The sequence below is a fragment of the Pleurodeles waltl genome, chromosome 5, assembly GCF_031143425.1.
Source record: "Pleurodeles waltl isolate 20211129_DDA chromosome 5, aPleWal1.hap1.20221129, whole genome shotgun sequence".
Lineage (NCBI taxonomy): Eukaryota > Metazoa > Chordata > Amphibia > Caudata > Salamandridae > Pleurodeles > Pleurodeles waltl.
The window spans coordinates 1,553,169,602-1,553,186,119 of NC_090444.1; the positions used below are offsets into that span (position 1 = coordinate 1,553,169,602).

At 42.2% G+C, this 16,518-nt stretch overlaps 1 protein-coding gene across 26 annotated transcripts in view; it reads right to left on the minus strand.

Moving 5' to 3' along the window:
- The window catches only part of MYT1L (myelin transcription factor 1 like), a 1,206,615-nt gene that overhangs the window by 97,760 nt on the left and 1,092,337 nt on the right, over positions 1–16,518 (minus strand). For all 26 annotated transcript variants that reach the window (XM_069235880.1, XM_069235860.1, XM_069235873.1 and 23 more), the window contains one exon: positions 205–320. In XM_069235880.1, coding sequence (XP_069091981.1) covers positions 205–320 — 116 coding nt within the window. The remainder of the gene's footprint in view (positions 1–204; positions 321–16,518) is intronic.

The window sequence follows — 16,518 nt, forward strand, 5'->3', positions numbered from 1 at the left end:
TCATGTGTGATCTGCAGACATGACCACTTGCAAACAAGAAGCAGTAGTAGCTCCTCTCCTTGCAGCTCATGCGTCACGTTAAGTATATGTGCTTAAAAACTTGTGCACGGCTCCATTCTGCACCCAGGCGCAGAGTTCATGATTTGAAGAGAAAGGGTAACAATCAAAGACAAAATGTAGAATGTCATTATATTTTGTGCTTACTTTATTAAATCCTTTTTGCTTTCTTTGCATGGAGGGTATTTGAGTTTGGGGCTTGGGACATCACCAGGATACCGCTGGTCATCTAGGCCATCATGAAACGGATCCAAGTCTTCAGGCTGTAGGCAAATATACAGGTATTAGTTCCAGTTAGGCGAAGCTGCAAGATATACAGAAGAAAAGAAAATGCACTGTGAAGGTCTCTAGATTGGCACTCTACTGCAGAGAGTAGAATCGGCCACTTTTTTTTAAATTATCAGTTTTTCATCAATGTCTTTTTCTGTTCTAAATGGACTTCCTATGTTTATAAAGGTGAGCCCAAGGCTAGGTATTAGGCTGTTAAGATGGCTGGGCCAGATTCAATTATACCCAGTGTAGGAGATTGGGTTGCTGGTTAAGCAGGGTGAAATCCTGTTCAAGCAGCAACCACAATTTCTATCAGGGTGAAACACAAGTACACCCCAAATTACCATTCCGTGGACACACAATTTAACTTTTCATTCTTTGATACTATAGCAAGGGATGTATTTACAACGTCTTTGTTGCAGAAAAACGCTCTTAATAATGAAATTAAATTGTTCATTTGATTAACAAGATCACATCTTATCTCATTATTTTCTCAAGTACTGTTTTCTTATTGGCAGTTATTTTTTCCCAGCCCAATTTACATTTCTGGGATCCTCTTTATTCTGTCCTTAGAACTGGTGTAAACCATTTACTACAACTGAGGAAGTCACTGGCTAAGTGGAGCTAGAAGAAAAGGCAAAGGCGTGATGCACATGATGTTCTATGTATAATGTAAAGGGTCCACATAAGTATCTTACCAGGTGTAATGGTGGATTGCTTAGGAACCCACAAGCATGACATATAATTGTTAATAAATAAAGAAATGAATGCCCAGAATTAATGTTATTTTAAAAAGAATAATTTATTGACTAATTACCAATAAAACGTCACAGGTGAGAATATGAGCAAAATGCATATAAATCAATAAACCAGTACAATAGGAACTGATTAATCACCCCTGGAATATAGTTATATTACTGAGGCCTTTAAAAATGTGGTAAAAACATGTTCTACAATGTGTAAACTGTCATTATTAGTCTTTCAAGTAAAACTAAATTAATGGGTGAAGCCATGTCAAGAAAGGACCTTGCCAACGTGTTCTAGGGTTTCATTTAACTGAAGAAAGTTAATTTGTGCTTAGAGTCTGTGAGAAATGGCATTGTTAGTTGAGGGGGGTGAAACCCCAATACACAGCCACAATCCTTGTCAGGGTGAACCACAAAAAATCACTATATTAACTGGTGCTTAAGCCTTTGGTACCTTGGCTCAAAAGCAGTCAGGCTTGCTTTACTAGAGGCAACATGTAATGTATCTATGCAGCACACAAACACTAATAAAGTGAAAACACAGCACAAGAAAAATCCCACACCAATTTAGAAAAACAGAGTAAAATCTATTAGATTATTTGACACCAAAATGACAGAAATCCAATAGGTAGAACTAAAGATATCCAATTTTAAAGATTTCAGGTACGTATAGTGCCTAACAGCACATAATGTTTCATGCTGACCGCAATGAAGCCCATGCCATATACAGGACTGAGTTTAGTCTGCTGTTAAAAGTATTTGGTGTCCTGGTGCATTGAGATGCAAAGTTCTTGCACTGGCTTGCGCTGTGCGGTCATCAATGAGTTGTCAAGGGGAGCAGGGAAGCGAGGACCTGCGGCACAACATGTCACACTGAGTGGAGGTCGATGGTGCTGTCAATTGAAAGCTGTGATACATAGCACAGTGTTGAGATGCGCTGTGCTACATCAAGATCAATGAAGCCGCCGGTGCTGCAAGGACTTGCAACAAGATGCATTGTGTTGAATCGAGATGCATGAAGTTGGGCCGGGTGTCGCTATCGAGATGCGTTGTGCTATGTCGGTGCTTGCGAAGCTGCTAATCAGAAGCTGCAAAGTGCAGTCAAAGGTTGAGGTGTGTTGAGATGTGGTGAACTGAGGTGATTGTCAGAATCAGATGTGTTGTGCTTGGCTGGTGCATATGAGGCCACAACACTGGAACTGCAATGTGTGGTCTTGTGTGGAGATGTGTCAGGTTGTGTCAGCACAGAGGAGTCTCTTATGTCCCTGTAACTCAGAAAAGGAGGTCAGATAACTAGCCCATGGAAACACTCTGGTGGTCCTGGGTTCAAGTTTGTAGTTTTAGTCCTCGTTCCTCAGACAGCAGGACAGCAAGCAATCCCTCTTGCAGGAGAACAGAGCAGAGGGCAGCAGAGCAGCCTTTCTCTTGATCCTGCCACAGGTCAAGAAGTGATCTGAAGGTGGGTTTGAGGGTCCCCTTTTTATACTTGGTGTCTACTTTGAAGTGGGAGAAGCTTCTGGTGTCTCCCCCTACAGAGGTGTTTGGCACTTCCTGCCTTCCTGTCCTGTCCCAGTCTGTCTGGGGGCAAATAAGGCTAGTGTGAAGTCCTTTGTGTGTGAGCTGAGCCAGTGCCTTTGAAGTCAAGAGTGGTAGATGACAGCTTCACCTTCCTATCAAGCCAGAGAAGGCCTATCCTGCCAACACCCAGGCCCTGCTTTGTGATACTGTCTAGGAGGAATACACAGAGGCCAACTGTCAACTAGAGCAAGTCATGTGATCCAGGAATAGGCAGCAGGCCCCAAATGTTCAGGACAAGAAAATACCAACTTTCTAAAAGTGGCATTTTTGGAATTGTGACTTAAAATTCAACTTTACCATTAAAGAGGATTTTAAATTACAATTTCTCAAACACCATACATTACTTTCCTACCCGTTCCCAATTAAGTGTTTTCATTTATTAAATGTAATAAGGTAACCCAGTGTTATCCCATGAGAGAACGGAAGACGTAGGCCTCACAGTAGTAAAAAGCAAATTAGGAGTTTTTCCCTACCAGGATATATAAAACTTAAAAGTACAGATCGGACTTTTTGAAATATACTGCATCATGCCCTTTGGGCTCTATAGGGCCTACCCTAGGGGTGATATATATATATATATATATATATATATATATATATTCAAAAGGGAAGTTTAGACGTTGCAAAAGGGTTAATTTTGTCAGCCAGGTCGAACTGCACAGACAGGCTGCAATGTCAAGCCTGGGACATGTTGTAAAAAACTGCTTAAGTAAGTGCCATAATCAGTGAGGTCTACAGAATATTAGCATTTAATTTGCAGGCCCAATCAGTGAGGCCTACCGACTATTGGCACTTAATTTGCAGGCCTTGGCACCTTTACTATGGACTTACAATTAAATTAAGGCCCATATTTATACTTTTTGACGCTAAACTGCGCTAACGCAGTTTAGCGTCAAAAAATTTTGCGCCGTCTAACGCCATTCTGAAGCGCCATGCGGGCGCCGTATTTATGGAATGGCGTTAGCCGGCGCTAGCAGACCGGCGCTGCCTGGTGTGCGTGGAAAAAAACCACGTAGACCAGGCAGCGCCGGCGTAGGGGGAAAATGGCGTTAGGGCGTCTTAAAATGGGGCAAGTCAGGTTGAGGCAAAAAAATCGCCTCAACCCGATTTGCGCCATTATTTTCGACGCCCAGACGCCATTTAAATGACTCCTGTCTTAGTAAAGACAAGAGTCATGCCCCCTTGCCCAATGGCCATGCCCAGGGGACTTCTGTCCCCTGGGCATGGTCATTGGGCATAGTGGCATGTAGGGGGGCACAAATAAGGCCCCCCTATGCCACCCAATGTTTTTAAAAAAAAATAAAAAATTATACTTACCTGAACTTACCTGAATGTCCCTGGGGTGGGTCCCTCCATCCTTGGGTGTCCTCCTGGGGTGGGCAGGGGTGGCAGGGGGGGTCCCTGGGGGCAGGGGAGGGCACCTGTGGGCTCATTTTGAGCCCACAGGCCCCTTAACGCCTACCCTGACCCAGGCGTTAAATAGTGGCGCAAATGCGGGGTTTTTTGACCCGCCACCTCCCGGGCGTGATTTTTGCCCGGGAGTATAAATACGACGCATTTGCGTAGCCGTCATTTTTTTAGACGGGAACGCCTTCCTTGCATCTCATTAACGCAAGGAAGGCGTTCACGCAAAAAAATGACGCTATTTGCCCATACTTTGGCGCTAGACGCATCTAACGCCAAAGTATAAATATGGCGTTCGTTTTGCGCCGAATTTGCGTCGAAAAAAACGACGCTAATTCGGCGCAAACGGAATATAAATACGGGCCTAAATGTGCCAATTGGGCCAATTTCACAATGTTTAAAGGGGAGGGCACACACACTTCAGCACTGGCTGGCAGTGGTAAAGTGTGAAGTTCTATGGCTAAAAATACAGGAGGAATGAAGGCAAAACATTTGGGGGAGGAACCGTCTACATCTGGCAGGTCTAACAGAATTAATTCTGGATGTTAATTCATTCGAGAGGGAGAAAGTTGAAAATGTTGTCTATAGAAGCTAAAGGAGTTGCTTTATAGTTGGACTGTTCCAACAGATCCTTTCAGGGAAGAAGAACCTTGTTGAAGAAAAGTCTTCAAGAAGAAGTAGGTTCTCTAAAATACTGATGGGAGGTTTGTGGGCTTCAAATTGACATGTTTCTTATTCCGATGAAGTAAGTATGGCACACATTAAATGTTTATTGCAGGTGAGGAGCAAACACGTGATTATGTGCCACGGAGGCATATAAATGTGAGCCTCTGTGTAAGTGAATCTGCATTAGTGTATGTCTGCCTTTCTGTAACTCTCTGTGTCTGTGCCTATGTACAGAGGGTAGATCTATGTGAGAGATGTGATCCAAGCATATGTGTTAGAAATCTCTGAGCTCACTGTGGCTTCAATATTGCCTCCACTCTTTCTCTGTCATAAAGTGTGCAATATTCTCCTACTCCTTGTCACTGTAGTCCTTGAATTGTTAAATTTATGTATCAACATTTTAGAAAGTCCTATTAAATTCAGCAAAATGAATTGCACTTATATTTTACGTGAGACAAATGAGCATTATCAAGTTAGGTTGTCCACTAAGGGAAATACATTACAGCTCGGCACCCAGTCCTGTCTATGAACGGTTCAGGAGATACCAGCATGATGGGAAAAACATCATTGTCCTAGGGAGAAAATAATCTAAACATCATGGCACCAGTTAGGAAAGCCAATACTTTAAACCAGATGTATGAGCCAAGGTCTTTACGGCTGAAAACCAAAATGTCCTAACCCTAAAACTGCTAATGAATAAAAGTTCATCTCTGGAACAGCCACCTCTACCAAGACTGCAGTATTCGCCCAAAGCTTCACAACGGAACAGATTTTAAATGTGGAGATTGGTGTAAGATAAGCACTGCTGGAAGGACAATATGGACTGATGAAACAGCATAGACCCTGTTGATGGAGAAGGGAACAGAGTCCCCCCCCCAAAAAAAAACAACCTGCCACAACTTAAGTGTGCAGGGAAAGCGCAAAGTTTGCGGAACACCACAGTGCTAAAAGGACCAGAGACAGTCACAGTGATCTTTGACCATTATCACAGAAGCCAGCAAATTGATGAAAAAGTGGTTTAAACAATGGCAAAAGGAGATCACAGTAAATGCTGGGAAGTCTCATGCTTGTATCACCCAATGTTTCCTCCATGAAACTAGGAGAGATGCCCTAATAGAAGCCCCTTCAAGAAACTAGACTGTGAGAAACTAGTCTGTGGGAAGGCAAATCCCAAAATAACCTATCTGGGTACAACCAAGCCACACAGCATTCAATTGGACAGTAGCAAATAGTAAAAAAATGCCAGTAAACTAAAAAAGGGCTGTTGATCAAACAGTCTCTGCAAAACACAAATGGGGATTTTTCTGATCGATGGTAATACACTGACAAACGGTTGTCTGAATGGCAGTATAGTAGCATTGGTAAATTTTAAAATGCTGATATACATGACAGTCAGGGTTAAAGTCTCTGGTGGACTATGCAGTACCTGCAGCAGTGATACAATGGGGTCTAAGACTAAGAAATGCAAGAAGGAGAGCATTCAATCATAGGAATTCTACTAAACATCCAGGATTTGGATTTCAATTATGTTGCTTATTTGACAAGCTCTATCACAACACACCTCCAGAGGAAACGAAAGCTCATCTTTCAATGAACATCTAAAAGCAGTGAAAAGTGCAAAGGAGCAATGATGTGCAAACCACCTCACAAAGGCAGCACATTGAGAGAAATCTTAAGACTCTGCAGTGACATCACCAACCCTGCTGCTGTACGTGACACCTCAGGTTCACTTCCTTAGCATTTAAAACGTCACCTAGCATTAGCTGAATCATGAATAGTGAAAATGCAAAGAGAAGGAAAGACAATTGAATCTTGTAGCACAACAATCTCATCACCTCCCTTTAATCTTTCATTTTCCATTTACAAAACCTTTCAAATAGAGAAGGAAAGAAAGTGTGCTGAAAACAATACAGTATCCGCCACAACTTCCACCTGCTGTTCGAGCTCTGGCAGCATCAGAATTCTCAAAATGTTTTCCAACACTTAGCCCCAGGAGCAGAGACGTCATCCATTTATCTGTAACCAAAGGGATCATACCTGTATGATTGAAGCACGTAGTAATTGCCCAGCCACTGAAAATCCAACAATTAATACTGAAATGCTAGGGAAGTGCAGAAGGATCACAAACCTGCCCTCTCCAAGCAAAATCCTTAAGAGGGATGACAGATGAAAATGTTGAAGATTTGTGGAAATAAGAATAAACAATATGGTACACTGTCAGAAAGAGTACCAATGCTAGTCAGGACAGTGTGCAGGTAATTCCACCTAAGAGAATCAAAACCTTTCTCTATGCACACTGCCAGCATCAGTGCTGTGTCTTAGGGTAAGCCAATAGGGGGGGCAAGACATGTATAAGTTGCCTGACATTGACGGCTATGTTATGGGTTAGGAAAAACCAGGATTGATCTGCATGCATTAGATTCTTAAGGTGGGGAAATAACTGAATGACCAATATTTTACATAAAATTTTATAATCCATGTTTAAGATTGAGAGCAGCCTGTAGGAGGAAACCAGGTCCACCCCTTTACATTTCAGAATTGGGCCAACAGGGCCTCCCACATGAAGGGTGAGAGAGCACCCATGTCATTTGCAGTGCTATAGAGCTTGGTCAGTCTGAGAGCGAAGACATCTATGTATGTGGAGTACAATTCAATAAGGAAGCCGTCGGTCCTGGGGATTTTCCCCCAGACCAAAAACTTTATGGCCCCTCTAACCTCCTGCACCTGAATATCTCCCCCAAAATGATGGCTATGTCTTGCCTCACAGTGCAAGTCCTGGAATTTATAACACGGGAATGCAAATCTTGGGGGCCAGGACTTGGTTGGACAGGGTAAAGTTGGGCACAGTAATCTCAAAACGTGGATTGATGAATGTTTGAGTGTACAACCTAAGTCCCACAGAGTTAGTAACAGACAATATCTGCATTAGGGATCTGGCGGGGTTTGCAAGCCAAGTGAGTAGTAGACTGGTCTTGTCTCTCTCACTATGGGCTTTGGTAATGAACTGGTGAGACTCATACCCTCTCAGCCTCTCTATTAACTCAAGCAACTTCTCCCTTGTATGTGATATCTACTGGTGTGGTGGGGTCAGGGGGCGCGCTCAGTCTAACGTGTCGAGTAAATGTTTGTGTTGTGAAATCTCCCACCGTAATTGTGTGCGTATCCCTGCTGATGACACTATGTCGTGTCCATGAATTATTACCTTTATGCCTCCCATGCAGACGGGGCGGAGGAAGCAGTACTCTAATTCTCTGAGAAATATTACAAATAGTTGGAAGGCTGGGTCCTCCAGTGTATCTGGATTTAATTTCAAAGATGGAATTGTCAGTTTAGGGGAGTCCTGGCGCAGATTCAATAAGAATCGATTGTGGTCTAACTGGGTTTTAGCAAGGTACCCTGAGTGGAGCAACCTGCTGCACATTGAGCTGTCCCACAATAATGAGTCTAACCATACAAAAAGGACATGTATTCCTGAGTAATAAGAGTATTCCCTAAGTAGGATGTTTTGCTCTCTCCAAACATCCACCAATACCCATTTTCGCTTCCTCCCCTGGAAAGCTTTAGCCACAGTGCAAGTCAGGGAGATAAGTAACGGCAGGTGGATTCTATCCAGAGCCATGTCAACTGTGCAGTTACAGTCTATCCCAAGCACCAAAGGGTGATGCAAGAGCATGGAGAGGTGTGAATGCCGTGACATTAGAAAGGTTTGTTGTTCTGTGTTTGGAGCATGGATATTCAGTAAAGCAATAACCTTTCCCCTGCAGTTTATCCCCAGTACAATGGGGATAAACTGCCCTCCAGGTCGATAATCTCACACTGTGGCAAGAAAGGTACTCTTGGTAGGATCAAAATAGGTACCGCACGAGAGAAGGCAGAGTAGGATGTGCAGTAAATCTGACCCGCTATCTTTTTTGCAGTGTAATTCCTTCTGTTTTGGTGAGTTACATTTCCTGAAAGAAGGCGACTTGCACTTTTATTCTTTTACTGTAAGCCTGGACTTTGTTTCTTTTGCTAGGACTGTTAAGGACCATCACATTCCAGGTAAGTAATCTAATAGTGGAGCAAGCGCCAGCCTAGGCTCATTCCACGAGCATAAAGCTACCACCTTCCAGCATCCACATTCAACACCAAGGAGCCCACAGGTTTTCCAGCAGGCAATAAAGAAAATAAAAAGAACAAAGAAGAGCAATGTAGACAGACCTCTACTAATCCTACCCAGTACAATTATGCCAGCAAGCATTGTCCAGACTGTTTGAACAGAAATTCAACCAGGTACCCTGAAAGGGGACGGTATTCAGCAAGTCCTCCAGGGCACTGTTGGGGGGGGAGGGGGGCATCCAGTATTCCTGGGATAAATGTCTAGCCCAGGCCCTGCACAGCAATATACCTGAGGCATCATATGAGCAAGTGCCAGGGTATGGGGGAGAATAGATAAAACCTAAAAAGGAAAACAAGAGGATGGTCATAAAGGTCACATTCCAATGAGGTTGTCAGCCTTGCTTGGTGTGACTTTAGGTAACAGCATACTGATCTTAGATCCAGTGGTACTTCCGATAAAATAGTCAGTATCATCCTCTGAGCTCACTGTGCCCCTAGGCTGCCTCTGGAGTGTGCAAATGTTGCAGTTGTCGCCACTGCTCTGCCTCTACAATCCTGGAACTGTTGCTGTGTAAGGGGCGGCCTTTCACATCTCACTTGGCAAGAGCTTCTGAGTTTACAGAGCACTGTGGAGGGAGGCTCTGGGTGCACATGACCCCAGAGTCATATCTATTCAGCCACTGCTATGCGGCCTCGAAGGTGGTGAAGAAGGTGGTCTTTTCATCAAGCTGAAAAGTAAGTCATATTGTATTCGAAGGTCCCTGAGTCTCTTTTTCATAGTCAGCAAAGAAGGCCTTTGTGAACCCTTACCAACTTAATAATCACATCCTAATTATGTGTCAGCACATGTCATTGTGGAACTCTGCTGAACACCTCACACCCAGTGCTTAATTTGTGCTTGGTGTTTCCAGTGCGGTGCACCAGCACTTATTTTTGAGGGCTGGTGCTTATTATTCTGCCCCAAAGATTTGCTGCGAGCAAAAGAGACACATGGGAAAGACGGAGGAAGAGAAAAGCGAAAAAGCGTCACAATGGGAGAAAGCAGAAAGCTTCAAGAGTGAGCTGAAGGGGCATCGAGCGGCTTTAAATGGATTCAGGAGGCCCGAGATAGCTTCAGGATTACTCTGTCTCTTTATTTCGTGTTCCACATTTAATTGCACCAGCTGTCTGTTTAAGAGGAGGGCTTTGAGCACTGGCACGTTTTTATTTACAAATTAAGCACTTCTCGCACCTATGGCACAAGCAAGAAGCAATTCCTCAGAGAAATGTGTGTTAATTCCAATAATATTAAAGCAAAGAAAACAACACAACAAAATTGCCAAACTAATTACTACAATCAGATGAGGGAAGCCTGAGATATGTTTTTAAATGTATTAATGCAAAAAGTACACTGAAATTGTAAAGTGCCAATGTAAAGTCTCAGTTCATGATTGACTATGGTCTAAGTGCAATTATGGGCTGACTGTGATGGACAGGAAGTTGGATACATGAAGAGTATCTCACCTCCCAATGTTTTTAATGTGGAACTTAATGTACTTTTTGGAGGTCTATAGCTTAGTGTGTGTAATTGCTATTGTAACTGACAAAATGACAAACTTGTTGTCTTGTTGTCATAATAGCTTTGCAGAAATCCTGGTTTAGGGCTAGTTTATGAAGCCCCAGGTAATGAGCTGTATTAGTAATGGTAAAGACTTGTTGCTACCAAATCGTGTTTTATCAGGGGCATGATAACGCATACTGCCATGCTATTTCCTGCATCGACCAGAATTATTTCTCACAGATACAAGAAATTCTGTGATGACCTGGATTTAATGCATAAGTACAACTGGGTTAAAGGTCCCTGTCTCGGACCTCAACCTGCCTCTTTAAACAGACATTAAGCCGGGCTTGGGAAAGCAATATGCCCTGAGGTTGAGATTGCTGGCCAGTTGGAAAGCTGTTTCCCCACCTCTCTCCCTAGTTAGATGATGTGAATGAATAAATGAATACATTTAGTGTAAGATTACTTAAAACCAATATTTAGATGATGTATCTTTCCTCTCTCTACCCACAAGCTGCTTTTGCTAGGACTGGGCCCAGAACGTCTAGGAGAGCCCTAGAAATGAATGTGAGTGTATCCTGCTCTGTCAGCCCCATTTGCCATCCCCAAATCAAAAAAAGGTAGTGTGAAGGGTACTCTTAATTCTGCTGGCTGATCCCACAGGGATAATCTCTCATAAGTGGTTAGTTATTCCAACCATCCCTGTTTTCCTGGACCTAGAGGCCATGATATTGTTGTCTTGAGATCAGGGTCAATAACTGCAGCCAGTAATGTGCATTGGGCCTCTGGAAGTGATATGAGTGGCATAACCGGTCTATCTACACATGAACTGGACCATGACTCTAATCAAAGAGAGTCAGTCATCACCTATTTTGAATCAGCTTTAGGGACAGTTGCCATGCATTCCATAGTAGAGAACGAGCCAATGATTTAATGTAAAGAGGTCTGTTTGCAGGAGGTGCTGCAGCTTATGGCCATAGGCTATCTACAGCTAGGTGAAGAATGTGATCATAAGATATTTATGAACCGCAGATGGAAAATTGCAAAATGATTAAAACAAGTGTTTAATAAAAAAGCATGATTGACCGATTCTTACATTCAGTAATTCTGTCTGCTATGTCATGCTCCCATGTCAAAACAGCTGTTTATTTGATCTTTCACCTGTGTGGGCTTACAACTCCAGAATAATCTAAGATGACATTTAAGAAAATAAGTAGCTTTCAAAAGAACTATGACTGCAAGTCTTTTCAAGGATACCTTTGGGTCAACTCCAGGAATACCTTCCCTGTTGGAAGGGAACAGGCCACAAGTTTTAGTCCCCCATTCCTAACTTTCTGAAAATTCTGCATCATCTGCGTGATGGCTGTGCAGTTATGCACCTTGCGTACCAAGCTCTAGTCTGAAGGTGCCTCTGGGGACCTTTTTTTATTCATAATCTTAAATCCTGGAAAGTAATCTGGCATTTGGCAATTCGCCTAAATAAATGTGGGTAAGCAGGCTCAGACTGACTATTTCTTCCAGGAACTCCAAAACTAGTAGTGTAAACGTTGCTGCAGCACCACTAGACCCGGAGGCAAGAAAGAAGCAAGGCCTTTCAGTCAGTTTTCATGCAGCATTAGTTGCACTGCTTAATTTCTGCTGGTGTTTGCCGGTGCTTGGCACCAGCACTTGTTTTGTAACACTGGCACATAATTATGACAGTCCACCACGTAGCGGTGCAGTAAGTCTATTTGAAAAAAAGAAAATTGTTTAACAATGTAATATATGATTAGAAAAACAAGAAGAAAACACACAAAATTAACACCTGGCTATTCAAGCAAGACAAAAACAATAAGGAAAACACTAACCTAACTAAAGGGGATGAGACCTTATTAAGGACAAATTCCACCAGAAGAGGCATGCTTTATCATAGGGAATCTCCTTGCACAGTGACAGCTGATCATGTTGCGGGCTACAATTCCCTCATTGTGAGAGAGTAGCTCTTGTGGGTGTTTTGAAGAGAGGTGGTATGTCCCTATGGTGAGCTGGAGGAGGGATGTATTGAAGCAGGACTAACAATTCCCTGCAGTGTCCGATTGTTTTCGACACTGACCCAGGGTCACACTAATAAAGTTATGTGTAAACCCTGTTGTCAGTTGTAACCACTTTCACTTGCATGCTCTGCATTCCTCACCTCACTCAGGCTCGCCATAGGGACATCCCACCTCTCTTCAAAACATCCACAGATTAATGAAACTCAGTGATTTGTGGTGCATTGCGTTACTGCAAATTTATCAAGCCACTCAGGGCCATGTAAGGTGACCTTGTGTGGCTTGATAAATGTCATTTTCAGTTTATGTTGCAAATGCACAACACTGCGTGACAGCGAAGCAACCCCTGTAATAAATATGCCCCGAAGGCTGAGAAAAATTATCTATTTTAAACCCTGTAATGTCCATATTTTTAAACAGGATCATTTTTCTGCAGATCCTTTTTTTTAATGGAGGAGTGGTAATAAAATATGCTGCAGTACCAGGTGCCAGGGCCTAGAGATTTTCATATGAGGTTGCTGCCAACTGTTGGCGCAGACCCTGGCAATTGCCAGTACCCACCTTACATTTTTGACACTTTCTTTGGCATAGTTCCTAAGTCAGCATAATTGTTATGCACAGCACCCTATTGGTCCTCAGTTAAATGTGTGTTGCCCTATAGAGATGCCCCTACACAATTAACACTTTGCCATTTGTTTCGCATAATTAATATTCCACATTTACAGGGAGATAAATTGATCCTAAGTTCTTCCATGTGTAGTTTGAATAGCATGTCTAGTGCTGTTTCCTTTGAACTCCATATTTCCAAATTGTAATCTGGGCACAGCCCAGATAACCAGTCCCACATTGCTGAATGGTTCTTGGTGAGGCATGTTGGCGTACAGTGCTGGCCTGGCCGTGTGTTCAAATCAGCTAATGGAGAGTGAGGCATTGACTTTTCCTCCTTGGATATGAAATAGGTCCTAGGAAAGACCTTCTCTGCATTGGTGTCACTGCCTCTTTCCAGTAGTAGCAGTGCCTTTCTGAAAAACAATGGCCTGGATTTAAGATAAGTGGCGCTGCATCCAATGCAGTGCCACATTTCTTGCTCCCCTTATCGCCCTCCTACTGCCACCATATATGTGTCGTATTTAATATGCGGTGCTGAACTCGTTATGGAGGTTTGTGCAGCAATGCTGGTCTTTATTTTTGAGGACTAATTTCACTGGATCATTGAAGATGTCACATATGGCAATCGATATGTATAGTTTCTTTGTGATGCAGTATTTGAGTAGATGAACAAGCGTATGGGCCCTTTATGAGTTATCCATTTCATTTGATGACTTTTGTTGCCGATTGTGAAGCATTTACTTTATGAGTTAAGACGGTTATGTTGGTCTGTTTTTGAATGGATTTGCACTGAAGAAGCGGATATTCTGCGAAACACGTGTTGGCAACTACAATGGATGTCAACTTCAGCTGACTTGTGGATGGATACATTTTGGCAACCATAATCAATATAAGATGTACATGTTATGAACATTATAGGTGCAAGTATGATGAACATGTAATGAATATTATTGGTGCATTTTACTGCTGATAATATGCAATATGTTATATGGGAAACAATTCTCATGATCAGATAGATGATAGACGTAGTGATTGTCTTGTCTTTTTGATACAATGAATTTGCATTAATTGAATAATATAAGAATTATTTTTCAATGATTTAATATTTGTGATGTATTTATTTTGTTTTAGTGTAAATGTTTCTAGTATTGAGATTTTTCTCCCCAAAATTCTGTGGTGTAGTGCAATATTTAGTCAGAGGGATAAACTGACTCCTGTGGGTGAGAGCGCAGGACCACTTCTAACATTGAATACGGTGCACCATGGCACAGGGTAGGGGCAATAGCATCTACATTTTTGATGCTATTGATGTACTGTGCAGGATTAGCACCAACATTTTGGCACTAATCCTGCAGAGTACATAGGGGCCCATTGAAAGCAATGGTATGCAGGCATTAAAAATAGCTGCTAAAAATGGTGCAGTGGAATCTTTTAGATAAACTGAAGGAGGAAGAGGGTAAATTGTAAAGTGATGTGAGAGCAACTCAGTTGAGGCTGTCATAGTGAAGGAAAAGAAATAAGAGCTGTGGTGTAGAAGGGAGGGGGCTGAGAGGATCGTGGTGAGGTCTGCTCAGAGAATAGGTAAAATAGAAGTTGAAGAAAGAAAAAATGGGGAAAAGAACTAGGCTTTAAGTGGAACGAAAAAAGTGGGGGTCTGTAAAGGGAGATTGGCCTATGTAATTAAAGGCATGGCTTAAACTTCTACTTTACATTTCTATGTTTCCCATTGTTGCCATCTGATCAGTATTTTGGTTCCTATCTGAGCTTTCTGTTATTGCATCCAAGTATATAACTCAACAACTGACATACTGTTAAAATGTGCCAGGACTACTAGCTTTGTCAATGAATGTTCGCTGTTGAAGATAAATGAGTAACAACAATGGTTGTGTTTTAAATTATATTGAACTGTTTTAATTCTGAAATGATCAGACTGTGAATTAAACATTACTGTGGTCTTTGGAAGGGGTAGCGCTCTTCAGAGTGTCTCCATCACTGCAGTTATGTTCACTCTATGTTATAGCTGTAAGCCCCTTTTCTCTCCACATTTCATCCATCTGCATTTCGTACACCTCATCTCCTTCCCCCCAGCACCCTCTTTTCACTCTCTCCTGAATACACTTCCTTTCTACTCTTTCTCTTCACCAGCCACCAAACACAGACCACACCCACTCATCTGTAAGAACTGCATTTTAGTTTACTTTCACCATGTCAGTATTTTGGCCACTGAATACCTCCTTAATACACCTTGCACAAAATCGCAATTGCATCGAGAACGAGTGGCCATTCCTCTGAAGACAGGGCAAAGATTGGATAAGCCTGTATTCTGAACACCTTTTCGACCCAGTGACAGGCACCGTGACAAACTTGCACTTCCTTCAGTCCCAAGTCTAGAACTTTCAATCGTGGCCCATTATAAACACCTGGGTTTGACTCAGTTGAACATATGCCTGATAGAAGAGTAATGTGCTAAATGGGAAAAAAAACTCAGAAGCATCCTGGAAATAACTAGTATTCGTAGGGAATGTAAAATAAAGTCAAAAGTGAAATCACAAAAATTAAATCGCTCACATAGATTATCTTAACATTTTTTACATTCATTGATTTGGCCAGTACAGTTAAGGAAATTTCAATGTCCATTTTTAATTACTATGGGGACTGAGACCAAGAGGGAACCAGCCCACTTAAAGCCCTGGGAAAAAACAAAGCGGGGAAGAAAGAGGGAGCAGAAAAAAGGACGGGTGAACAGGAAGAAAAGAGACTTGGGGAGAAAAGGAGATGCAGAAAAATGTCAGTAAATTTAAAATGACTTTGAAAATCAACCATTTTATCCTTAATTTTAAGTATTTTCTTAGGAGGAGACTCCATCCTAAACCCTCCTTACAATGGTCGGTCATGCTTTGTTCACTCGCTTGCTTCCAACAGTAAAGCTACAAATGCCCGGGCTGTCTTTGGTTCCTAGTCCATCTCTTATTCGTCTGATCTGATGTCTAAAACTTGGAGTGTTATTGTTTCTCTCATACGAAAGTTCCATCATTGGCAAATTGTATTAGATAGGATTGAATTGAAATCAGGTTACTTTACGTTTCAGTGCCTACATAATAGTATCTGATTAACATCTAGCAAAATGTTACTGTACATGTTTCTAAAAGAACTTTGCAGTCTTCAGACACTAAGGCCCATTTTATACTTTTTGATGCAAACCCGCGCCGGCGGTCTGTGTGTGCAAAATAAAGACTAGGGGCCACATGTATGAATATTTGGAATTGCGATTCCCTAATTGCGATTCCATGATTTGGATTACTAGAAATAGTGGACGGTGACGCCCACTCATGTGTTGAGTTTTTGGAAGCCTGGCTACCCCACACTCTGGGAATCAAATTTGACTTTGAAATAGAATGGGTAAGCCTCATGCCAACACACCTAACCTGCATCCCAGAGCAATGATATTTAGATCATTGCAATGCTATCACTCTGAAATCATACTTGCTCATATGAGGAAGGCTCAGAATATTATTTGGAA